At 52.4% G+C, this 24,507-nt stretch overlaps 5 protein-coding genes across 5 annotated transcripts; 3 read left to right on the forward strand and 2 right to left on the reverse strand.

The window, feature by feature from the left end:
- Positions 1-2,867: 2,867 nt before the first annotated feature.
- Positions 2,868-4,301, forward strand: T069G_05187 (uncharacterized protein; the record flags this gene model as incomplete). The annotated part of the gene is made up of 4 exons (XM_056172397.1): positions 2,868-3,082; positions 3,185-3,309; positions 3,433-4,077; positions 4,165-4,301. The coding sequence occupies 4 exons, from the start codon at positions 2,868-2,870 to the stop codon at positions 4,299-4,301; spliced, it is 1,122 nt and encodes a 373-aa protein (XP_056029255.1).
- Positions 4,302-5,003: 702 nt separating this feature from the next.
- On the forward strand, positions 5,004-6,357 carry T069G_05188 (acetokinase family domain-containing protein; the record flags this gene model as incomplete). The annotated part of the gene is made up of 2 exons (XM_056172398.1): positions 5,004-5,767; positions 5,868-6,357. The coding sequence occupies 2 exons, from the start codon at positions 5,004-5,006 to the stop codon at positions 6,355-6,357; spliced, it is 1,254 nt and encodes a 417-aa protein (XP_056029256.1).
- A 2,178-nt stretch (positions 6,358-8,535) lies between these two features.
- On the reverse strand, positions 8,536-9,432 carry T069G_05189 (uncharacterized protein; the record flags this gene model as incomplete). The annotated part of the gene is made up of 1 exon (XM_056172399.1): positions 8,536-9,432. One exon carries the CDS (start codon positions 9,430-9,432, stop codon positions 8,536-8,538), a length of 897 nt encoding a protein of 298 aa, XP_056029257.1.
- A 9,650-nt stretch (positions 9,433-19,082) lies between these two features.
- Positions 19,083-20,992, reverse strand: T069G_05190 (snoRNA binding domain, fibrillarin domain-containing protein; the record flags this gene model as incomplete). Its single annotated transcript, XM_056172400.1, has 3 exons — positions 19,083-20,296; positions 20,342-20,579; positions 20,684-20,992. 3 exons carry the CDS (start codon positions 20,990-20,992, stop codon positions 19,083-19,085), a joined length of 1,761 nt encoding a protein of 586 aa, XP_056029258.1.
- Positions 20,993-21,446: 454 nt separating this feature from the next.
- T069G_05191 (HAT (Half-A-TPR) repeat domain-containing protein) lies at positions 21,447-23,498 on the forward strand (the record flags this gene model as incomplete). The annotated part of the gene is made up of 1 exon (XM_056172401.1): positions 21,447-23,498. The coding sequence occupies one exon, from the start codon at positions 21,447-21,449 to the stop codon at positions 23,496-23,498; it is 2,052 nt and encodes a 683-aa protein (XP_056029259.1).
- Positions 23,499-24,507: the final 1,009 nt, after the last annotated feature.

Genomic DNA, 24,507 nt, shown 5'->3' on the forward strand with positions numbered 1-24,507 from the left:
TGGGGGGGTGGCATTACCTGATTGATTGATGCGTGATACTACCTGATACCTGAGCCAAGTTGGCCAAGCAGGCAATACGCCCTTGTATCTGTACTAGGAATTGCTAGGTACTACTATATTGAACAGAGAAGAAGAGCCTGTAATAGTCTAACGCTGCAAACTCCCAGATTAGACTGGCAATAGTAAGGTAGCTTAATATGCGGAAAGCCCACCAACCTTGTGGTCAAAGTCAGGTCATCCCGTGCCGTGCAATGCAAATTCCCAAGATGAAGAAGAAAAAAAAAAAGGGTCCCCTTCCATCCATCGCCCGTGCCGAACGCTACCTCGCCCAATTCCCACTTTATTTCCCTGTCTTAGGTTGGTAGAGGCACGATTCCAGACTTGGGTGGGAGAGCGAGAGTAGCGAGGTAGAGCTACTACGAATACGGTGGATTTTGAAGATGGGATGGGCGATTGGGTTTCGGGATTTTTGGGGTCTGATTCGGTTGTGATGTAGCTTTTTGGGGGTTTTCGAGTGCTACATTACTTTACTACTTTACCTTAGTACTACTACCTCATGCTAATTCTACATCTCCATCGCCTACATGTGTAATTACATGTTCGACCACCAATGTGACGGGTGAAACCGCTGCACATGCTACTAGTGCGAACCTCCAATTTTGTCATCAATACTTTGCAAATCAACAAGAGACTCAAAGTTCTTGGTCAGAATGTCATCGTCACACACACATACAAGGGCGGGGGCTCGGCAAACGGCCTCGCTCGTCCTCCGTACCGGAACTACGAGACCACGCACTCACTCGTACCGATTGGCATGGCATCGAAACCAAAAGTCAAGTCAAGCCAAGTCACCCACGGGGCAAATCGAGATGCAAGTCTCACGCAAAAAAAGAGACCGGCCAGAGGTGTCAGGGAGAGCACGTGGTGGCCGGCGCTGGAGACGGTTCCTGAAGACATGTGGGGGGTGGCCAGCGGTGGCTGTCGGTACCGGCTTAACGGTGCGAAGCCGCCAGCCGCTAAGGCGATGTGCGTGAAGCCAGCAGTGGCGATTAACAGCCCGGCGACGGTCACTGTTGCGCTAATACTCGCGGGCAGCTTGGCATCTGATGGCCGCTTCTAGGCCTTTGCTGGGGGGGTCTGAAAGGATGAGCACGTTATTGATGGGCCTGGAACACACAGACGTCGCATCGCATTTGCATCGCATTGTTGCTGTACATATATACTTCGGAGCCATACTCCGTATACACGGCAGTATTGACTGGAGGCAGCTGAAAAACAAAACAGCCAACCCCCAGACAAACAGCCGTGCCCAGCCGCTGCAACATGAAGCCACCAGCAGCCCGCCCTGATTGGCCGACGCCCTCTGTTTTTACTTATTTATTTTCAGCCGTGGCATCTTGCTGCTACGCCAATGCTCATCCGCTGAAGATAAGGTGCTGGAGCCTTTCGGTACTGTGGGCAGAGCCTTTCCGAGAGCCCGGCCCCCAAAGTGCAGCTTTCTGGACGGCATGGCGGCGGCTCACCGGCCAATCAGGCGGCCGGACAGCTCCCCGTGCACGCTATCTTCGCTTCCAGTGGAGCGGGTCCTGAGCCTCTTCCGAGAAGAGACGAAGCGAACTAGCAGTTGTGAGCACAAATCGCAAAGACACGGCCACGGGTGCCAGTTTTTCTTGCAGTTTGTTGGCATCGCTAGGCTACTGTAGCAGAGACTGGACTCGTGCAAGGTGCTTGTTTTTGTGCAGCATCGCGCCAACCCGCAGCTAGACGCCTCATCACATCAGACAGACGCCTCGCATGCCCGTCCATGATGCCACGCCGGCCCAAGTAAGTATCCAGTACCAGCGGAGCGCCCAGCCGGAACGTCTCCATGGGCGCTGTCGTGGTACCGATTCCGCAGCTGCAGCAGAGCATCGACGACAAACCAACCGAGCAGCGGAATTGCGAGCTGTTTGTACCCAGTACAAGGCCATGCACTGTCACCACCCTTTTTGCGGTTCACTCAAGAAACTCGTGCATTGGGTTTGCAGCCCGGCTCTACCAAACGGGTGCTCTGCATTGTAGTGGACCGGGTCAGGGGGGGGGTTGCTGTCCTAAGAGAGAAGAGCAAGAGAGCTTCCCCCAAATATTTGCAGTACAAGCGTGTACCTCCTATGCTACTACGACAACTGGGTAATACTAGATGGATATTACTGCCTGCCAGGCTGATCTGATGTCTTAGACAGGCCGTGCAGAACTTGTCTCGAGCTGCACTAGAACCCCGCGACAATAGAGACAGGACAAGAAGAACAAGCCTCTTTTCTTTTTTCTTCTTAGTTCTACTCCGTGGTCCTCGTAACAACTGCAAGAGCAACTCGCCAGCAAATCTGCCAGACGGTAATATCTGGACTAAGGGTTTTTAGTAGCTTGAACCTTGTCTTATCCACCTGCAGCAGGACGTGGGACTAGTTCGTAGCAGCCCTTTAGCAGTGCGTACGATAGGTAGCAGTTAGTAGTAGCAGTAGTAGCAGAGCAATTATGCAGCCGAGAGACTCCTAGCAACATGCTTCATGTCCATTCTTTTTGCTTCTTCGATCCCGAAATCCTCTTCCTGTCCTCCCCCTCCCCCAATCCACCGCCCTCAGCAAATTCTTGATCCCTTTCCCCCCCTCCGCAGCTGGGGCATGGCGACAACGATTCCTCAGACTTGTCCAGACCCAGCCCGTGACGGCTCCGTAAGCCGTGCCGTGCCGCCAGCTTCTCCTTCTTGTGCGGCCAGTGTCATGATAGCTTCTCCAACGACGCACCAGCCCGCGGATAGTCGTCTTCGGTGACTCTGAGCTGCCTCCCGGCTGCCCTCTTCTCCCGCTTCAGCTCAGCACAAGCACAGCATGGCTGCCTCGTCCTCGTCCGGCTCCTCCTTTACCTCGTCGTCTCTCGGCCGCCCGCCCACGTACAGCCGCTCCTATGTGAGTCCCGTAGATTCGACCTGGACGCAGACGTCGGAAATCTCCACGATATCAGCCACTTCCACCAGCGAGTCCGTTGTGCCCGCCGCCTCGCTCCGGCCTCTCGACCTCGGCCCTCCGGGCTACACTGCCACAATGTACGATGAGCTTCTTCCGTGATGCCCCCGGCCTTTTATGGTGCTCCGTTGCAAAGTCCCGTCTGATCTGACAATGCCTGCCTATTTTTTTCTCTTCGATAGAACCCTATTTCAAGACACGCCCGATGAGCGAACTGTGTATCTGGGACCCTGGGAAGTGGTGGGGTCTGAGCAGCGACGTATCCGCTGGCAGTGCAGCTACCAGAGCGAGCTGCTCGAACATTTTTGTAAGTGCCAAGCAGAAGCCGTCATCATCTTCATCTATCCAATGTCCCATGTGTTGCTGCGTCATCGCGTCACTTCACTCTGTTGCCCCTGGCTCATCATCTTCTCATGTCAAGTACCCTCAGACATACCGTCCGATGTCCATCCTCACACCCTCCACTCACGGCATCGCCAATTTAACGACCCGCCCGACATGGAACGCTTCCTGTCCTTCAACGAGCCTCATCGCATCAGGTACACCTCCGGCGAGGGCATCTGTATTCATGACCAGTACATCCAGGTCAGATACGAGTTCACCACCGTCGAGGCCTCCATTCAGTTCCAGGGCGACCTGCGACGAAAGGACCTGGTGGACTTTTACGACGTCGACGTGGTTTGGTCCAACCTGCAGAGCCGCACCGACAGCTTCGGCAAGGTCAAGGGCATCGGTGCCATTCAGAGGCTCAAGCTTTGGAGGGACCGATACACCACCTTTCACTCCCTGAGCGTCTTGGCCAACAAGACGGACAACCAGTACCGCGAGTATGACATTCACCACTTCGACGGCGAGCTCCGAAACCGAGATGACCGCTCCAAAACCCTCCGCCTCAACGTCCACGGCCGCCGAGGAAGCGTGCCCGACGAAACCTCATCACGTCGAACCTTTCGCATCCGCCAAAGAGTCCGGTCCGCCGGCCAGGCCAGCCAGGCCAGTCCCGAGCTGGGCCCTTCATACGCAACCACCACCCTAGATATTCGCTACCTCTCTATTCAGTTTACACATAAGCGAGGTAAGGGGAGAGACAGATCTCAAAGTTACAGAAAATCGGTGTTGTGCTGTGTGGAAAAGCAAACATTCTAACGTGGAGCATTTGCAGACTACAAGCGATTCATCGAATCCTGGGCTTTTGCCCACAGCTCCGACCGTGAATTCAACGGCGTCCCGTTTCCTCCCAATCACTTCGAGCTGCCCTCGCCGGAAATCCTCCCCAGTCGAGATGCTGATACTGGCTGAGCCGAAGCCTCTTTAAAGCTCGTATTAAGTTACGTTTCTTGCCCGGTCGGCATATGTGATGCAAATATTAATGCCTTGGACCAACCTGCATTTGGCTCAGCAATCGTTACGGGCCATGCGTGCCTCCAGGGAAGAAGTCCTCGTCAATCCTTCTTTTTCCTCTTGATTCCCCAATTTCTTCACAACCCCCATCAGGGACCCCCATCAGGGACCCCCATCAAGGGCTTCGGGTGTCTTCTCTTTTTGTCAGCCGGAGCGCCACACCAGGTCCGGCTGAATTGAGGACGTCACCTTTGCTAATATGCATGGCGTGGCATGAGAAGCGTCTATTATTGGCTCCCCCCACCGCACCACCAAAACTCCCCGCGATCATCAGGCCATCGATATCTCCAGTGTCGTCATGAGCGTCATGAGCAACCTCACCCGTTTCTGCAGCTCATCGACCGACATTCTCTTCCCATCTTTTCCATTTTTTTCATCGTATAGATTGCGAGGGGAGTTGAAGAGGAAGACAATTCAATTAAAAGGCGGCGCAAGGGCTGAATTCCGGAGCTATTGAGAGACACCGGCGTCCAAGTCTACACATCTCTATACAAACATACAACGCAAGTGCAGACGCGCCTTATCGGGCATTGCTCCCATTTATCAGCTCAAAATCACAAATTACTTTTTTCGCCTGCCCCAAGATCCTCTCCCCCTGCCATGGGCGTCATTCTCGCCATCAACGCTGGCTCCAGCTCGGTCAAAATCTCAGTCTATCTGGCCGACAAGGGAACAGCGCCGCGCCAGATTGCTGAAGCCCAAGTAAACGGTCTTACGGCTCCGCCAGCTCAGCTGAAATATTCGCGAGGTGGCGAGAGTGTTATCAAGGACCAAAACGTGGACACTGCCGTCAACAGCCAAGATGATGCCTTTGCCTTGTTGCTCAAGACGCTGGTGGACGATGCTGAATTGAAAGAAATCAGCTCAAAATCCGACGTGGCCATTGCTTGCCACCGCATTGTCCACGGAGGCGACTATGGCTCGTCTCAAGTCATCACCCCAGACACATATCACCATCTGGAAGCCCTCAGCGACCTGGCGCCACTGCACAACGGCGCTGCGCTGACGATTGTCGACTCTTGCATGAAGCAACTCCCTGACGCCACCAACGTTGCCTGCTTCGACTCGCAGTTTCACTCCACCATACCGCCGCACATTTCCACATACCCAATCGACCAAACAATAGCCAAGAAGAACCGGCTGCGCAAGTACGGTTTCCACGGCATCAGCTACGCCTTCATCTCGAGGTCCGTAGCCGACTTCCTCGGCAAGAGCCGTGATCAACTCAACATTATTGCTCTGCATCTCGGCAGCGGCGCCAGTGCCTGTGCGATTAAGAATGGCAAGAGCTGGGACACGAGCATGGGATTGACACCGTTGGCTGGGCTTCCTGGTGCGACTCGTAGTGGAAGCGTAGATCCTAGGTGAGCCAATCTTTGCATTTTCAGTTTTCTATTTCTAGTCTTCAACCCTGTCCAATTCTACACTGGAAACTTGGAGCTGACAAGCATGATCAATCAACAGCCTAGTCTTTCACTACGCCAGCGATGTAGGCAAGCTTTCTCCGGCGTCGACAGAGAAGCTCCACATCTCCACGGCTGAGGAGATTCTCAACAAGGAGAGTGGCTGGAAATCCCTGACAGGCACTACCAATTTCGGCGTCATTGCCGCCTCGGACGAACCCCAGCACCGTCTGGCTTTCGATCTATTTGTAGACCGCATCTGCGGTTTCGTTGGGAGCTACTACGTTTCGCTTAAAGGCGATGTGGACGCGATCGTGTTTGCGGGAGGAATCGGAGAAAGGAGTGCCCGTCTTCGCAGCGCTGTAGTTGAGCAAGCTGGGTGTCTGGGTTTCGCCATTGACGAGGCGCTTAACAATGCTGAGACAGCGGGAGACGCAACTGTTCGTGAGCTGAGCAGCAAAGATTCTAAACATAAAGTCCTTGTGTGTCAAACAGATGAACAGTTTGAGATGGCTAGAGCGTGCACAGAGATGGAAGCACTTTGGACGTAAAAAGGGGGGTGAATAGAGGCGCAGTTTTTAGATGGTAGATGTGTGTGTATGTAGAATATATATTGTAAATTCTGACGACTTTATCAGTGTTCATGAGATGTGCTTGGGTGAAATTGGCATCTTTGTTGCGAGTTATGGCCTGTCATTAGGCAAGTTTAGGATTCAGCAAGAGTATTTACATTGATCGTTATAGGGTACGGGATTAGAAGGCTCATTCAATAGTGATCCATTGTAATGCTACGTTTAAATATTATACGTGAGATGGGTAAGGGTTAATTTGGGATCTGAATGTAAATAGTACCGAGTGTTCATATGTTAAGGAGGACGAGAACTGAACAGGATTCGAAGAAAACTAGATTCTCGCATACTCTCTTTCACTTTACGATAATAAAACAACTCTCATAAAGTGTTGTGCTCACAGTTACATTCTGTCAAACAGATACCAGCAACATTTCCATCAAATGATGTTCATTGATTGACAGTTATGACAAATCCTGCTCGCAGTGTTGATGTCTAGGGTATATACATATACTTGCACCTCACCTTACGGCAACCCCCAAACACAGAAATCCTCGCCATATAGTCCTCACCTACAAATCAAACACTCACAAGAAACAAAAAGAAATAGATAAAAAAAAAGAAAGGAAAAAACCCCTCTTCTATTCTCACCTTAAATATACCCCCCTCAAGCGCTTCTTCAACACTACAAGCCCAAACCACCCGGCACAAAAATAGCTTATAGATGTCTACACAGATACGTACATTACAACCTCCTCGCCTCCATCTCCCCAGTTTCTTCCCCAGAGCTCGGAAAAAGCGGAGTTGTTAACGCCCCCAGGCTTCGCAAAAATGGCGAAAGAAACAAATTTTTTTTCTATCTGCAGCCAGCTGAATCGGTATCGTCCGTGCCCATGCCGCCAAGCCCAAGACGCATACCCAGCTATAGCTACCCAAGGCCGAGAGCGAGCAAAAATCGGGCAACTCCGACGATCAAAAAAAAAGCGAAGTGGATAACCAAACGGGAAGACGGGACAAGGGGGGAAGGGGGAAAAGGAAAAAAGAGAGAGAGAAGACAGAGGAAAAAGAAAAGAGCTCAGCAGTCCATTCCCACATGAATACTAAGCTTACACATGCATGCAGATACTCATATGCACTCTTTTACTCAGGAAACGTGACTGGGCCTCAATGCATCGGGCCGGCTTCATGTATACAACCCATTCATGCCTGGTATTAATCTCGCAGAGAGCTGCTACGAGTCCCTTTATGCAACATAGACCCATCACCAATGCAAAAGAGAAATCAAGAGTTATCAGAATCAACAAAGTGGTATCAATTGAGTTCCATCCCATCCCAAGCTCAGAAGAGCTGCCATTTGTATATACATGTAGCCATTAACACACCATCTCGATTTTTTTTCCCATGCGCGCATCTCATCTAAGGGGAAAATACCGCCAAACGCCATGTGATAAGATGAAGCATCCTCCCCCAACTACCATCTTCGAAAAGATTCATCAATCATCGAGGCGTGTATGAAAGCATGGGATATCAAGAAGCGTATAAAACAGTACCCTGACAAAAGAAAACCGAGTACCTAGACAAGGAAATGGAGGAAAGCAACAATGAAGCTAAGTCAACCAAGGCGCCATTCGTGTATCTTGCAACCTTGTATAAAATGTGTCTCTGCATTGCCAACGGCTGGTAATGTCAGGACAAGTAAAGGAAAAGACGTGAAGTAAAGAGAAAATGAAAATGAAGAAAAAAAAATCATGATAAATGGCAATGCCTAAAAGCAAATCGCATCCAAACGCCATTTGACATCCCGCAGGGGCAGCCGCCAGTGTATAAGTTCTCCGCCCCTGATCGTATATGTACCGAGTGTGCTCTGTATATTCCCCTGCCGCAGATTTGTAGTATAAATCGGCGGTATCCGAATTCCATTCTTATTTTTTGTCGTTGCGGGTTGGCGGGGCATTAAAAATTACTCTGTTCTTGTCTCCTTCTTTTTTTTGTGGATTCTTTCTTCTTGTGTTGATTTTTTCTCTCTCCGGTATTCCATGTAATGTAACCGCAACGCCCAGGCTGTGCCTAAGTGGATTTGCTGACAAGTTTGTCCAAGGGTGGAGGGGTAAATGAAGCGAGGGGAGATGAAAGAGGTGCAGCAGAGTTTTTTACTTCTCCTCACAATGCCATCCGGCCTTCCTGGCACGCTATGGCCATGGCCAACGTGTCGAGGCCACTGGGGGTGCGGCCAACTGCGGAGGGACGGTTCAGCAATGGGAGATCAAAACTGCTCATGCTGGTATCCCAGTCGCCCGCATTGCCGGTCGGCTGTGTAAGCGGGGACGTCGGCAAGAGGCTCTGCTTCTGGTGAAGCTCGCTGGAGTCCCAGAAAACAAAAGAGTCAGGCCCTGTGGTGGAGGAGCGGCTTCGGCTGGATGAAGTTGAGCTGCGTCGCGCATTGGAAGCCAACGAGGTTTTGCTAGAGCGCTGGGTGCCCGATGAGCTTCGCGACTTGTCCTTGAAGTGGGTTTCCAGATGCTGCTTCATGTTGTCTGCTCTGGTGAACTTCTTGTGGCATCCCGGGAATTGGCAGTGAACCGCCTTTTCAGCTGTGTGGATCTTGGAATGGCGCGAAGCGTGCCCAGAGGTGGTAAAGGTCTTTTCGCATCCATGAATCTCACGGTAGCGGCAGGGATACCGCTTAACGGGGCGCTCGGGAACACAAGACGCAGCGGAGCTGTCCTCTTCGCCAGAGGCAGAGGGACTCAGAGCCCCATAGGCAGTGCGCTTAGCGGGAGGGCCCTCAGCGTACTCGTGCCCGAAGACGTAGTTGGGAGCGCGCATCATTCCGTAGTTGTAATCACCCGGAGGCGTCAAGGGCGAAATGACATCGCTAAGCTGAGAATCAAACGAGTCCGACCTCAGGAGCGCGGGTGTGTTTGGTGAGGACGAGTCGCTGCGAGAAGGAGGCTGAGGATGCACGGGGTGGTAGTAAGTGGAAGTGTCGACAGTGTTGCTGAAGTCATCCTCGTTGAGGAGTGAGACCCTGCGGCCTGCGGCGTCACGAGCGTGCATTGCGACAAAGGATTGGCAATATGCCGGTTCGAATTTGGGTGAAGAAATAATTCGGTGGTGCGTGTTGTCTGCGTTTTGTGTTGTGCGCAGTGAAATTGAGCTCTCTAGACAGGAAAGCTGTAGAGCTCCGGAGTTTCCGCTCTGGAAATGCTTCTCTCCAACTTGACGTTTCAGTAAGCTGCAGAACGGGCACTTTTCAAGAACCGATGTTTGATTCTTGAGAGAAAGATGCGCGTTGTATGAGAGATGGGGAGAGGGGGAAAAAGGGAAAAGAAAAGGAAATGGAAAAATGAATTCGAAAGGTAGAAAAAGGTACAGCAGGTGGCAGCTTTTGTCGAAGCTTCGCTTAATGTCGTTTAAGACGGAGGGCAGGAGCCGTTGGTGCTGCAGGAGTCGCAATGAGGAAAGAGGGACGGCGGACACATGCGAATTGGTCAGAAGCGGCGCAAATGGTTTTTCTGATCCCGGTTTGGATATGCGCAGTTGCAAATGCTTCTTTTCTTGCTCTTGTTGCTGTTTTTGTTGCTTTTTTACTTCTTGATCTCCTCAGAATAGAGCCGAGGCAGATAGCACACAGGTGGTAGGTAGCTGTGTGTCGCGCGCTAATCTTTTCCTCCGATGAGGTGTGGTATAGACGTATAAGTATCAGCAGGGTCGAGATCAGGCCAATCTCAGATGGCGCCGACTTTGTATGCACGAATTGCTGCTGCCGGTGCTATCAAACGAGAGACGAGGCGACGAAGAGACGACGCTTGCTGGACAACAATGTCAGGCGAGGATGCTTGTTGCGCTTGAGCAAGGTATAGTACCTAGGGAGAGGGAGAAGTATGTAAGGTAGTAGAGATGTAAGTGTATAGTAGGTGAGGGGAGGTAAAGGGAAAAGGGTAAAAGGTAAAGGCGAGATAAGAGGGAGGGCAGCACTGCCGAGTAATAAGTGACGAAGAGATCGGAGAAGGTGGGAGAAAAGAAGGGCGCAAGAGGGATGTGATGGAGTTTTTGTCAAAGCCGGAGGCGCAACGGGAACATCCATCCCATCGATCGAGGATCGAGTGACAAAGTCCACTTCCCACTTTGCTCCGTAATCTCTGCGCTGGACTTGGATGGGGGATGTACATGTAGAAAGGTACAGTACAGTACAGTACTGTACGTACCTTGCGTGGCCCAGGGACTAAGGTACATACATGTACAGTCCTGCTCGCAGCCCAAGAGCCATAAAAATGGTCACTTCTGTCATAGCAGGAGTATTAGAAAAAAAAAAAAACCTACCAAGCCAAGCCAAGCCAAAACCTTCCCGGCGCGAGCTTTGCCCTGCAAGCTGCATGGGGAGCAGCTTCGGGCGCTGGAGCTGCGGCGACAGGGGGTCCCCTAGAGGCTCTAGCGGGCTGTAGTAGGGCAAGTAGGGCCACAGCAGCCACAGCTTGTTAGCCGGGCAGGGAACCAGGGTCCGGCAGGGGGGAAGCGGGGCCCAGGCTGGAGGGGTGTGTGGAGTCGCTTGGAGGGGAGAAGAGGGGAGGATGCAGTCACCCTGGCGTACCGGCTTGTATCTTTTGGAGCAGTCGCCGGTACCGTGGGCACGCCTCGTGTGGCTTGAACGCGCACGCTTACTCGAGGCCTTGTACCCTCAACTCCAGGCTGCAAGTACCGCAGGTACCGCAAGCATGTACCGACTTGAGGGTCCGTCGCTCTCACTCTGCGCAAAGCATGCAGCTTACTACAGGAAGGAAGGGTTCAAGTACCTCTCTTGCACTGCGAACCCGAGGGCTCAATACGGGCGTTTTCTATCATCTTTTCTCATTTCTCCCTTCTTTTCTCACATCTCCATCTCCGTTGCTTGGCCCGACCACACGTGCATGCGCCACCGTCCGCCTCTGTCTCGCTTGGCTGTCGAGGTGCAGCCGGTGAAGATCCTGCCTCTTTAGCGCCTTGGGGTTACGCTGAGCACAAGCGCGGAACGTGTGTGTCTGCGACTCAAAGCAGGCAGCGGATGTGCCAAAGTACTGCTCCACGCTGCACGGCGATGGGGTTTGGTGAACTGTTTCTCTTTCGTCTCTCGCTTCTTGTCGATTTTGTTTAATCTATTTTTTTTTTTTTTTTTTTTTAAATTATCTCCCTCTTCTTTTCTCTTTCCTTATCCTCAGCCGGACTTTTCTCTATTTCCGCACCGCACCTCGCTTTTGCTGAGCGCAAGATAAGACAAGCATCTAACTGCGCGCGCTTCAGCCACGATACTTTTACGCCGTCACATCACTCGGGGCCTCTAGCACCCTCAACATTGAATCCAGTCAATACTAAACCAAGGTATCACGGTGGGCCGCTCTGTCCCAATTGGGGGCCCTCTTTTCCCCTTCTTCACCCTTCTTCTCTTCTCTTCTGGCGTTCGACCAAGGGCTGTGAGTGGAGGGCTGGTCAAGGCACGAAACACACGTTCTTGGCTTTTGCACTTGTACTACAGGCATGTCCGGAGTTGGGAGGACCCTCAGCAGCGAAATCTCGATTGCAGGCACTTTACGACACCATGGTGGATCACAGGGCCCTTGTGTTCATACTAGGTACAAGGAACGCAGCGTTTCGCGGTGAATGGTTGACGTCACGGTAAGCCGAGGGTCACGTCAACCTCGACTTTCCACTCTCCGACCCTGGGCCCCATCAAGCGTATTGGGTGTCCCATCAAACCAAGAAACAGCGCCGCTCCATCTTCGGTGCAATTCTCCTTTTGGAAGAACAAGAGAGACACGAGAGGTTTATTTTGCAGTGGGAAGAGGAAAAGAAAAAAGGGGGGGTTCCATTTATGGAGCCTTGAATTCATATCGACATGTTTGACAGCAAGTTGTCGAGTACTCGTGCTGTACTGTGTGGTACAAGGTCAGCGAGCTGCCGATAAGACTCGACGCATTAACACAGATTACAGATTGCAGGTACTCCGTACATATGGACTAGTGAGCGCACCACTATCAGCAGGTAAGCATCGGGTTGGATGCAAAAAGCAAGTTTAAAGATGGGGCAAAGTACCCCAGACCTGGGTGGCCGCGCTTACAAAGTACGAGTAGACGCCAATGCTAAGCTTCAGCTCTTGTCTCCCCAGCGAGTGTGCTAGCAGCCAGCCTTGCTCCAACTTTTGCATAGCGCCATGGGAAAGAAAGTTTTCCTGCATCAAACATCAAATCACAGCCATGCCGGCGGAAAAAAGAGAGACAGCACTTTTGCAATCAGGCAGCTGCGCCGCGGATCTTCATATCACGGCCAGGTCATGCATAATTCGCAAACCCGGTGATTCTGGCAGAAATGCGCATCTCGAAAAAGGGCCTCAACTCGGCCACTTTGACCTCATGGTGTCGTCATCGTGACTGTGGAAAAAGCCCTAAAGGATCCCACAGGGGACTGGAGCAACTGGAACTGGAGCAACTAGCCCTCGGCGCCACACCCACAGCTCGGATCCCTTTCGACTTGCTCAAGCATGGGTGCAATGACAGCCGGCTGAGGTCAAATGGAAAAAAAGACGGGTCCTGGGAGGAGCCCAAGGGACAAGGGTCTTGAGGGGTCCCCAAGGGCCCTTAACTTGCAGAGCTTACAAGTACAAGCAAGTATTCCAAACCCGGTTGATGTGCCGAAGCTGGGCTAACACGACTCAGTCGCTACATGCCAGTACTGGAACGCGGGACCACAGACCAGCGCAAGGGCAGGGAAAAGCGCTAGCGCCTTATCCAGGGTCGTTCGCATGCAACGGAGACAGCACGGTGATGGCCAATTATCGGAGAGATCGAGCAACTGTCGAGCGCTGGCTGCATGGCTGCGGATCTCCTGGGACGTCCGGAGACGGTTCCTAGCACTGAAGGTGAAGGTTGCTTGTGGGCACGGCCGCAGCACCACCCCGCCATGCCTGTGCAAGGACGGTACGAGTACCTACATACAGCAGCATCTCTCCTGGTCGGTCCTCAGCAGTGTTCCAACTTCAAGGGTATGCTGCCTGTGCCGCCTCTAAGAGGATTTGGTACTCCGCTGTGCCCGGTGTTGCTTCTTCTTTTGTCCGCGGACAACATCTGGAGTGCAACCACATGCACGGGCACGAGTAAGCTAGAGCGCCCTAGCCACAACTCTCTTGTTGCGGCGCAAACCAATCACACGGCGACACAGAATCCAGAAAACACCGCGCGGGCAGGTACTTGACGATGACGGCCACGGTACATGGCGAACTGCGTCGACAACCCACGGCACAACATGGGCAGTACTTTCACATACTTGTACTTGGCCCCCCCTTCCACTCTTCCACTGGCCTTCGCAACGCATCCGTGCGCTAATGCCCTAGATCCGTCGAGAGGGGCAAAGATGCAATTCTTGCAACGAGCATGCAGTTTTCGTGGGTGCCGGATTTGCCCCTCTCCCTCCGTCCAGCGTTCGTGGTCGCTTCTGCTGCGCCCTAGAGTTGCAGTGCATGAGTGCATCTCTCGCTGTCTGCACTGTTCGTTGACCTGCCCACATGGGAAAATCAGAATTTGGGCTGACGCGGGCGATCCAAGGGGTCTTGCCTACGCATGCTCGTACGAATGAACGTATGAGCGAGCTGTCGATACGCCCAACATGTCTGTTCATTCAATTTATTTTTAGGGACAATCAGGGTCCTGCCGCTGTGCTCTGCCCAACAACCCAAGCATCTGTACAAATGCACCCAAGGGCTGACAGGTTTGAGAATTAGTACGGAGTACACGGAGTACTGGACTCCTTTGACTCCGTAGGGCCAAGCAGTCAAGTTGTTAGTGACGCCTCATTTACTGATGCGGAAGGACGTCTCCGGGTCCAGCAGCGTAAGGTTTATGTCCAGTGGCTTGCACCGGAGGCTCGCACCGGGCTTTGCACCAAGCAAGCGTTAACCACTGTTCCGGAGCCAGGATAGGCCACGGAGGGTTGTCCGAGACAAGGTTGAGATTATATCACGAGAAGGCGAGAGAGACGGCAATGAGAGAATGGTGACCGAAGCAATCTGCAACCAGCCGGCATAGAATAGCCGTTTTACCAAGGGACAGAGGCCAGTGGCGCGGATGCCACGTACAGGAGGCAACAAATTAGCGTCATGTTGTTTACTATTGACAGTACGGAGTACAGCTGCCAGGCAAAAGCTAAAGCGCGACACCTGGATAGCACGATTGGGGTCTGTTTCTTCTTGTTGTTTTGGAGCTCGTTCTTTGCTTTGTGGTTCTTACAAAGCCGGCTTTTGGGCAAGTGTGGCTGATGAGGGGGTGGAGTTTGGAGCGGCGATACTTTTGGCATCCATCCCAGGGCAGGGCAGGGGAGCCAGAAGCCAGAGAACAAGTCCCGAGTTTCCGCAGTTGGAGAAAGCAACACACACACAGCTCCAGTACCTAACCTAGTGCCTGGCTTGGGGAGGCTTACAAGAAATTGAACGCACACAAGATGCTGACAATTCTTGTTTTCGAGCAACAACAAAGTATCGCGCCGTCATTGCGCGTAAAGCGGATATCAAGAAAAGGAGAGGCGAGAGGCTACAATAAACACGGCCAATATAGCCTAAGCACAAGGAGACATCCAACAAGAAACAAGTAATACAATGACGAGTAAAAGGGAGCCCGGCGAAAGGTACGAGTACGTGTAAAAGAGAGGGGGAAGATAAGAGAGCCAAAGGCGATCATTGCCAGCCCGGGGCTAGCTTGTGGCTGCATCGCCAAACGAGTGCCTCTACCGTAGACTCTACTGTAGTTACAGGGACTACGAGTACACGTACCAGAGCATGTAAGTACAGTACGGTACAGCAATGTCCAGCGCATCACGGTTGAGCTTATGTACCACAGCATCAGGGCATCAAGCACAGCTTTCGGCTCGGTTAGACGCTGTTTTACCTTTTGTCCACCTCAGCAAATTCTGCATGGCCAAGCACAAATGCAGGTCCAGAACCAAGCAGTTCGCTGCGTATTCGCCCTTTCTAGAATGGCTCGAAACTCGGAGCAGCGATTTGTCTGCGCTCGGCACCTTGTGGTTAGTTGGCTACTGCACAGTAGGCCCTGAGCTGGGCCCTCTCGGATGCGCCTCCAAACTCTCGTGCCCTCCCTCACCAGCCCCCGAGCTCGTGTGAAGAGGGAAGAGGCATCCCAACGAACAAACGGTAGCGAATGGCCGTCGTCTGTTTATCCCCTTTCAATCCCCGGGCCGGGTTAGCCTTTTCGTGCATTAGGGCCTTTGCGTTGCTGACGGGGCCGCCTCTGCCATTTCTTACGAGTACTACAAGCTTTAGCTTTTGGATAAACAAATCACGGCGCTCTACTGATGCATTCCCCGCGCGTCAACAGCGGTTTAGCTCCGCCCGCAGAGTTCAGGCTTGTCAGGCACATGGATAGCAGGCAAAAAGAGAATTTGACGAGAGAAGAAAAAGTCTCGGAGGCCACGGGGGCAGCAGCCACAGCTACAAGGGGATGCCAGCGAGGGAACAGACGAAGAAAAAGAAAAAGAAATAACACAAGTGAACCCCTTTGCTGATGACGTCTTGACTAACCAGCAGGCTCTGTCGATCGCTGAAGTCCCCCGTTTGCTCTCCACGCACATGGCACCGAGGATCTCGACTTTTGCGGAGGGATCGTTGAATCCGGGCGGCCATGCGAGAAGAAAGCCGCTCGACCGTCTCCCCAGACCCAAGCCCTGGGACTCCGCCTGACCCCACATGGCCATGAGGAAAAAGCTTGACCAGGCTGGGATGCTGGGATGCTGGGATGCGATGGTACTGTACATACAGTACGGAGTACGAGAACAGCACCAGACATGACTTGTACGAGGGCCGGGCTAGCTAGCGAATGCCACAGGTACGATACAAGACAAGGACCAGCTGGACGGGGGCAAGACACAACGGAGCCGCTTGTTGGCCGCATGCGACTGTGTCAGCCCTCAAAAGCTTCGAGACGAGATGAGATACCCGACGCAAACGTTGTTGATACGAAAGTGAAGCTTTTCGCTTCGCAGTAGCCGCAGTAGCAGCAGATACGATGCGCCATGCGCAAGCTGCAGTGCCAGTTTTGCGACCCCAACAGACTGGCGCGTCGACCATTGGACATGATGTACGAGCATACGGAGTGACGACCAAGCTGCAAGTCCACCTCCTGTCAACTCGACGTCAACCCTGTCTGTGATCGACAGCACCATCTTTCGCTGGCCGGATAAGACAAGTGATTTTCTCCCCTACACCCCCTTTCCCCAATGGACATTTTCAAGAAATCGATCGATGGCTGCTGCGTTTTTTTCTCTTTCCCACGGTATCCTGTTTTTTTTTTTTAAGGGACCAAAAAAAAAAAAAAAAAAAAGTCGCTCAAGACTATAATCGTCGCTGTGATTGGGACTTTGCCGAGCCCTTTTGCCACTGGCGTGATATCAAGTTTAAAATTTGGACGTGTTTGCATTGCATGCCCATGTCTTTAAAGATCCAAGGATGTCAGGACCTTGGAAGAGCAACAAAGTAGCTTCGGAGTACTCCGTATTCCGTACTACTCCAAAACGTAGCTGCTGCATGCAATATTGTGGACAAGGCGTGTACCTTTTGATTTGCTTTGCTTGATGGTCCCTCTTCTCCCAAGCGGCGTGCGACTATGAAGACTCTTTGTTGATCATTGCTCCTTTCGTACTTCACGCAGCCACAGGTGGCAGCTTTTACGAAGCTCGATAGGTGGCTTGTCCAAGGGGGGCACAACAATGATTCTGCGCTGGGACCGTGCATTCCCTGGTCTTGCGCTCAAATCCTTTTCATGATGAGGAATCGTGAATCGGGAGGAGATCGAGATGCTCCGTTCTTATGGCATTCCACTTTTGGGCATCACTGCTGGACTATGTCCCAATGGGTTTCTTCTGCGAATTTGATGAAAGAGCTTTTTAACTAGCCAGCAGGGAGATTTATCTCTCCTAGGCTCATTGATACTGTGCATGAAGCAGCCTCCTTTTCATTTCTTTTGACTTTTTTGCAGTCTGATTCTTGTTTTTCTGCCCCTTACTATTTCCCCTTGTTCCCGGCTGTTATTTCAGCTAGAGCTCAAATGTGGCTTGTGTAAAACAATACACTGCACGGCCAACAACACCAACTCTCCGTTAGTCACGATGTTTGGGCCCCCTGGCAGTTGACGTGCATCTTCCCGGCGCCGCCAGTGCGGTAGCTGGTATTGCCCTATTCCGATAAAAGACACTCAACGGGGCCAGATCACAAAGTCTCACTACAGAGTCCCGTCCCGCGCATCATGTTACTTGGCACTCAATACTTCACTTGTACCTGTTCCTACAAGGTAAGAGAAAAGGGGAGCAGCTGTACCCATGAAAAATTCGACTCGTTGCCCACGGGGCATTGATCTCCGGCCCTGTCTTTGCTCATCGAGATCTGTGATTTTCAAGTAGCCCCTTGTGACTGGGAAGAAAGAAAAAGTACGACCAGTCACACACCACACACACACCCCTCTTACGGAGGATTTTCCATTTCGTATCCGCATAGAGCACATCTTGCTGGATTTTCCCTGCTGTATGTACATACGAAGCACCTTTGGCACCCTTTTTTTCTTTTTCGATATTGTTGCCTCCATTCCAACCTGCGCGCAATTGCGTTGTACATACGTACATATGGCCACGCAACATGCAGGACAAGGACAAAAATTCCAGCACATGGGGGGCTGGACGAGGAATGATACAACAAACCTGGTTCAGCTCGCAACGTCGTATTTTCTTTTTTATCTTTCTTTCTTTCCTGGTACATGGGGCTACATCTTGCTTCCATGATGGAGCAGCCACAGACAGTTTCTACAACCCTGTGACTGTCTACGACATCCATCCAGTTTTCATCGTTTTTCTGAATCTCGGTATCACATTACGATGTGACAGGCAGCCCTTTTCACTTTTTAACTTTTCTGTGACTGAACAACACCTGTCATCTGTCACCTGTGATACATACATGCCTGTACGAACATGTAAATCCTGTCCATCTTTCGCAAATCACCAAAAACCCAAATGTAACCTAACATGCCCATCACAGCGCACATCATTGTCAGATCACACACGCCCCCCTTATCCGCATCAATAATCGCATCCCGTCCGTTTGTCACATTTCATAAAAAAAATAAGACGAAAAAGAACGGGATCCTCGTCCCTGGCAGCTTATACCTGCTCAAGCCGTTTAGCCTAACTTTCGTATGTAATCGTAAAAGTGTAGCTCTTCCCTAAAAGCAGTTCGAGCATTAATCAGGCATCGAATAGGGAAGGGCGTGTCAGCCACATGGGAATCTGATTTCGATTGCAATCATGCATGTACATCTTTTTTGATCATCGTTTTGGCACGACATTGATCGCCGCCTAGGTGAGGAGAAAGATTGGCGTGAGAAGAATGTTCTAATCTTCTACGGCTTGGACTTTATAGGCAAGGAGGAGCAAAGACGCGTCTTTGGTGTACTTGAATAATCTCAATCTGCATTTGCCCTTCCGTTTAGAGGATGGTATTTGGTAGTATTTCTATATACACACACATTCTTTGAGCGAGCCTTGGTAGTTTAAACGCCTAGATAAAACAGCACCACCTTCCAATACCGTGGTGAACAACCATCAATACGCAACATAATCAACGTATAGAGGGAAAAAAAAAAAAAGTTCAAAGCATCTGAATCCCCCTTTTCCTACCGGGTAGGTCCTCATTTTCGGTTCGGCACCGGAGGCGGGCCCATCTTTGAAGCTCCGGTATCGACCCGCTTCGACGCCGGCAGGTCCGGGACTTTGAAGCCACCTCCGCCGCCGTTGCCGACCTGCGTGAAGCTGCCGCCCTTGAACCACTTGTCTTCCTCTGCTTTGCGCTTTCGGCTGAGCTCGGCGCGCACCTTGGGGTCGACCAGCTCTAGGCCCTGGACGGGAGTGAAAGCCAATGATGATTGAGTACCGGTCGCAGAGCCGACGGTGCTTCCCACGCCCGATGTCCGGAGCCCCTTGCCGCGGAGGTCCATGCCGGGAGCCATACCAAAGCCTCCAATGGATGATGCTGTGCCTCCGCCCAGTGTGCTGGCGCCGCCCCAGCCCTTGTTCTTGACGCCGAGTTTGGCCCGCGTGCGTTGATCGACCTGCATGCCGCGAATACGTCCGTCGTTGGACTGGCCAATCATGCCCATGCCCACCGTGCCTTCGCCCGTGCCGTAGCCCACCTCCTTCTCCTCCTTGCCAAATGCCATGCGGTTCTGGGCCTTGCGCAGCTCCGTCATGGCGAGCGCCTCCTTGGCCTTCCTGGCCCGACGACCACCTCGCTTTCGGGCGGGTTTATCGTCCGGCACGGGTAGCGCTCGCTGTCCCTTGTTAGGCGGGGGCTCGGTAAGCTTCTCCAGCCTTTCTAGACAGGCAGATTTCAGTTGCTCTCCTGTTGAGCCGTCGGCGCTGGAGTGGATGCGATCGACTCGTGCGGCCAAGACGAGCTTGGCTGCCACGATTCTCATCGCTTGCTTCTTCAAGTCGTTGGGAATACCCCGGATAATCTCAGAGTTGTAGAGGTAGCCTTGCTGACGGATGCCGATGTTGGTTGCTAGGCCGGCCTGTCGTTTCTTGGAGCCCCAGGAAGGAATATTGCATGCTGGTGTCTTGGACAAACCTGTCAGACCTCCAGCAGCATTAAGGAGTTGTGCAGCCGTGAGTGAGCCGATGAGGATCGTCAAGTTGGGTGCGAAAATGTTCATTCGTGATTGCACGTATTCTGTGAGAGTCTGCTTCGCTCTGTGAAGGGCAATCATCATTTCGCAGGCCTGTCGTACTCGTTGTAGCTCCTCGGCCACCATTTCATGTCCTTTCGAGGTGGTGGCTTCCACCGTAACAATCATGAGTGAGGGTCCGTCGAGGACAGCCTTTAGTCCGACGCCAAGAGGGTTGTCTGTCGAAGTCTGAAGCACTTTGATATTCTCAGAGTCCATGGGACCGTTTCCAATGATGGCCACCACCTTGGCATATTCCAACGGGGTCGTAACGAGGCGTTCTAGTTCGGGAAAACGAGTCGAGTAATGATCGCGAATGAACTTGTGCACAAGCGCGACTTCGCCGTCTATCATGGTCGATAGGCTGTTGGACTGCGTCAACAGGTGGTACTCGGGGTGGTCTTCAATGTTGCCAACGCTGGTTTGCTGCGCCGTCGGTTGCGACTGGTAATATGTGATTTTCTGTAGGAGTCGAGCCAACACGTCAGGGCTAATTGCTCATCTCGAAAACGATGTAAACAAGCCATCCGAAGAGGTTTTGGGGCAATGGGGAGGGATCTACTAACCTCGAGGATAGGTTCCAGCGTCTGCATCAGACTGGCCACGCTGCGGACGTCTTTGACGGCACCCAGCTGCATCTTCTCGACCTTTGCCTTGGTTGCTTCTGCATCTTCCATGTCGTTCAATGCACCTGCGCCTTCATCTTCTGAGCCTTCGTCATTGTCGTCGTCATCGTCCACATCCATGGCATCGCGATCGCCATTCGCTGCTTTCTCCGGCTTTTCTGTGAGTACGAGACCTTCGTTGTCCAGCTCATCTGCCTCGTCTCCTGAGCTTCCAAAATCGTTGAGCAGGTCGTCGGCGACTGTCGACATGGTGGCGGCTGGCTGGCGGACAAGTCTTTCTCTCTAGTCACGGCTGTGTCTTGTGAAATAGAAAAGAGGAAGGGAGAATGATTGTTTCGATCGGGTGATGTGCAACTTGCAGGATTACAAATTGCTTTGTTAGGCTTCTTTTTTTCTGTTTTGAATGAAGCTGCGAGGCTGAGAAACAACGGAGGCAGCAGTAGGCAAAGTCGGGTGGTCCGTGCGCCATCACACCAAATCAATCGCTTATCGCTGCGATAAGGCGCCGCTAAGTACTTTGTACCCACTCCAAGCACGTCTGTCTGTTCTGCCTCTCCCAAATTTCAAAGCCTCGTCAGTTGCTTGGGGCTCTGTGGGCAATCTCTGGCTGCCGCAAGAGCTCGTTTCAGCTAATCGAGGCGAATCACAGATTTGATTTCTACGCAATCGTCTTTATCAACCGTCGCACAAGCTATCCGGCACAATGGAGTCGTCGCGTGGCCCCCCCAAGGTCAAAAACAAGGCCGCTGCGCCCATCCAGATCAGTGCCGAGCAGCTGCTTCGTGAGGCCGTCGACCGACAGGAGGTTCAGATCCAGGCGCCAACTCAGCGATTCGCCGATCTCGAAGAACTTCACGAGTACCAGGGCCGGAAGCGAAAGGAGTTTGAGGACTATGTCAGGCGAAATCGCGTCAAGCTCAGCAACTGGCTGCAGTACGCGCAGTGGGAGCTGGAGCAGAAAGAGTTTGCCCGCGCTCGATCCGTCTTCGAGCGTTGTCTCGATGTCCATCCCAATGATGTCCAGGTGTGGACGCGATATATCGAGGCCGAGATGAAGTCGAGAAACATCAACCATGCCCGAAATCTGCTGGACCGCGCAGTCACGCGGCTGCCCCGAGTCGACAAGATGTGGTACAAATACGTTTACATGGAGGAGATGCTGGGCAACATCCCCGGAACGCGACAGGTCTTTGATAGGTGGATGCAATGGCGACCAAATGAGGCGGCATGGAGTGCGTATATCAAACTGGAAAAGCGATATGGCGAGTTTGACCGGGCACGCGAGATCTTCCAGACCTTTACCATGGTCCACCCTGAGCCCCGAAACTGGATCAAATGGGCCAAGTTTGAGGAAGAGTACGGAACGAGCGATCTGGTTCGTGAGGTTTTTGGAACGGCGGTTGAGACTCTGGGCGATGACTTTGTCGACGAGAAGCTATTCATTGCCTACGCTAGGTTTGAGTCCAAGCTCAAGGAATATGAGCGAGCGAGAGCCATTTACAAATACGCCCTTGACCGCCTGCCCCGATCAAAATCAAGACTGCTGCACTCGGCATACACGACATTCGAAAAGCAGTTTGGCGACCAGGACGGCGTGGAGGATGTGGTCCTCTCAAAGAGACGGGTGTTTTACGAGGAGCAGGTGCGCGAGAACCCTAAAAACTACGATGCGTGGTTCGACTACGCCGGCCTGGAGGAGGCATCTAGGGATGCAGACCGTGTCCGGGATGTCTACGAGCGAGCGATTGCCCAAGTGCCCCCAACCCAGGAGAAGCGGCACTGGCGCCGATACATTTACCTGTGGATATTCTACGCGGTGTGGGAGGAGCTCGAGGGCCAGGACGTAGAGCGCGCCCGGCAGATCTACACCACATGCCTAAATCTGATACCCCATACCAAGTTTACGTTTGCCAAGATATGGCTGCTTGCGGCGCAGTTTGAGGTTCGACAGGGCGACCTGGGGGCTGCCCGAAAGCTGCTGGGGCGTGCGATCGGCATGTGCCCCAAGGACAAGCTGTTCGACGGCTATGTCGATCTAGAGCGGAAGCTGTTTGAATTCGTTCGCTGCCGGAAGCTATACGAGAAGCACGTTGAGTACAACTCAACAAACTGCCAGACGTGGATCAAGTTTGCCGAGCTGGAACGCGGTCTGGACGACCTCGATCGTGCGAGGGCCATCTTCGAACTGGCCGTCAGCCAGCCCCAGCTGGACATGCCAGAGCTGCTGTGGAAGGCCTACATCGACTTTGAAGAAGAAGAGGGCGAGTACGAACGGACGCGCGACCTGTACGAGCGACTCCTCGAGAAGACGGACCACGTCAAGGTCTGGATCAGCTACGCCCACTTCGAAATCAACATCCCCGAAGACGACGAGGCCGACGAGGAGCAAGAAGAGCAGCCCGTCAGCGACGAGGCAAAGGCCCGCGCCCGCAAGGTCTTTGAGCGCGCCCACAAGAGCATGCGCGACAAGGACCTCAAGGAGGAGCGCGTCAGCCTGCTCAACGCCTGGTTGTCCTTTGAGCGCACGCACGGCTCCGACGCCGACGTGGACGCCGTGCAGAAGCAGATGCCGCGCAGGGTCAAGCGCCGGAGGAGAGTCCAGGACGAGAGCGGCGGCGACAACGAGGACGTCTACGAGGAGTACTTTGACTACGTCTTCCCGGCGGACGACCAGCAGGCCAAGAACCTGTCCAACATTATGGCCATGGCGCAGAAGTGGAAGCAGACAGGCGGCGATTTGTCCGGCGCTTCGTGAGGGTTGTGTGCGATTCCTTCTGTTGCCGTATTTACAACGTTTCTTTTGGGGGCAGAATACAAAATATTCCCGTCTAATACTCCGATACATCTCTCTCTCTCTCTCTGTCTAATTTCACTCCCCCTCCGTCTCTCTTCACTCTATCAACCAATGTGATTTCACGCATGCATGCACTCCTCACAAGAAGACGACGATGAGACACATGGGAGAGGGGGCCACTCACATACCACACACATACATACTCGTACATACGCATACGCATGTACATGCAACCCGCCTCAAACATCACGATATCAAAATCCATTCGCTCCAGGGGGGACGCACAACGACGTCACCACTATTTCACATCGCATGCTCCCATGCAAGCAGTGGGGGTGGTCGGGCCGCGCACTGTGACGTTTCAGACTAAACAAGGGGGGAGGAGAAAAAAAGACGTGTCCGAGATCTTGATGCAGTTGGATGCCGCTTACACAAGTCATGATGTCATAGACTTGGGGAAATCTTGAATGCTGGAGTTTTTGCCAGGGAGCGGAAAGAAAAGATTGCGTAGTTTTTCTATTTTTGATCGAGTGACCAAGGGCCACGAAAAGGATAATGTCTTTAGTCCATATGCAAAATGACGAATTTACTTGATGCCATGCATTAATCACACAGTTTTTTTTTGTCCTCTACCTTTCCATTATATAAAAAACATAAAAGCACTCATTAATATCAGTCATCATAATTCGTAAATCGGAGTCCAGCTTGCCAGGCCCCCACACATGCAAGGAAATCAATGTAAGCCATCCAAGAATTCCGTCCCTCAACCTGTTTTCCAACCCAAGTGTTCCAATCATCGTAGATCTACCCTTCCTCTGCATCGCCCGCCCTGGGCCGTCTTTGCCGGACCTACTGCATATCCCTTCCTGCTTCATTGAGATTCTAGGATGTGCCACGTTACCTAGCATGGCCGTTATCCAAGAATTCATCAAGCCCGCGCCTTTCTCGTGTTGGCCTGCATGGAAACGTG

Source organism: Trichoderma breve, chromosome 3 (genome assembly GCF_028502605.1).
Source record: "Trichoderma breve strain T069 chromosome 3, whole genome shotgun sequence".
Taxonomy (NCBI): domain Eukaryota; kingdom Fungi; phylum Ascomycota; class Sordariomycetes; order Hypocreales; family Hypocreaceae; genus Trichoderma; species Trichoderma breve.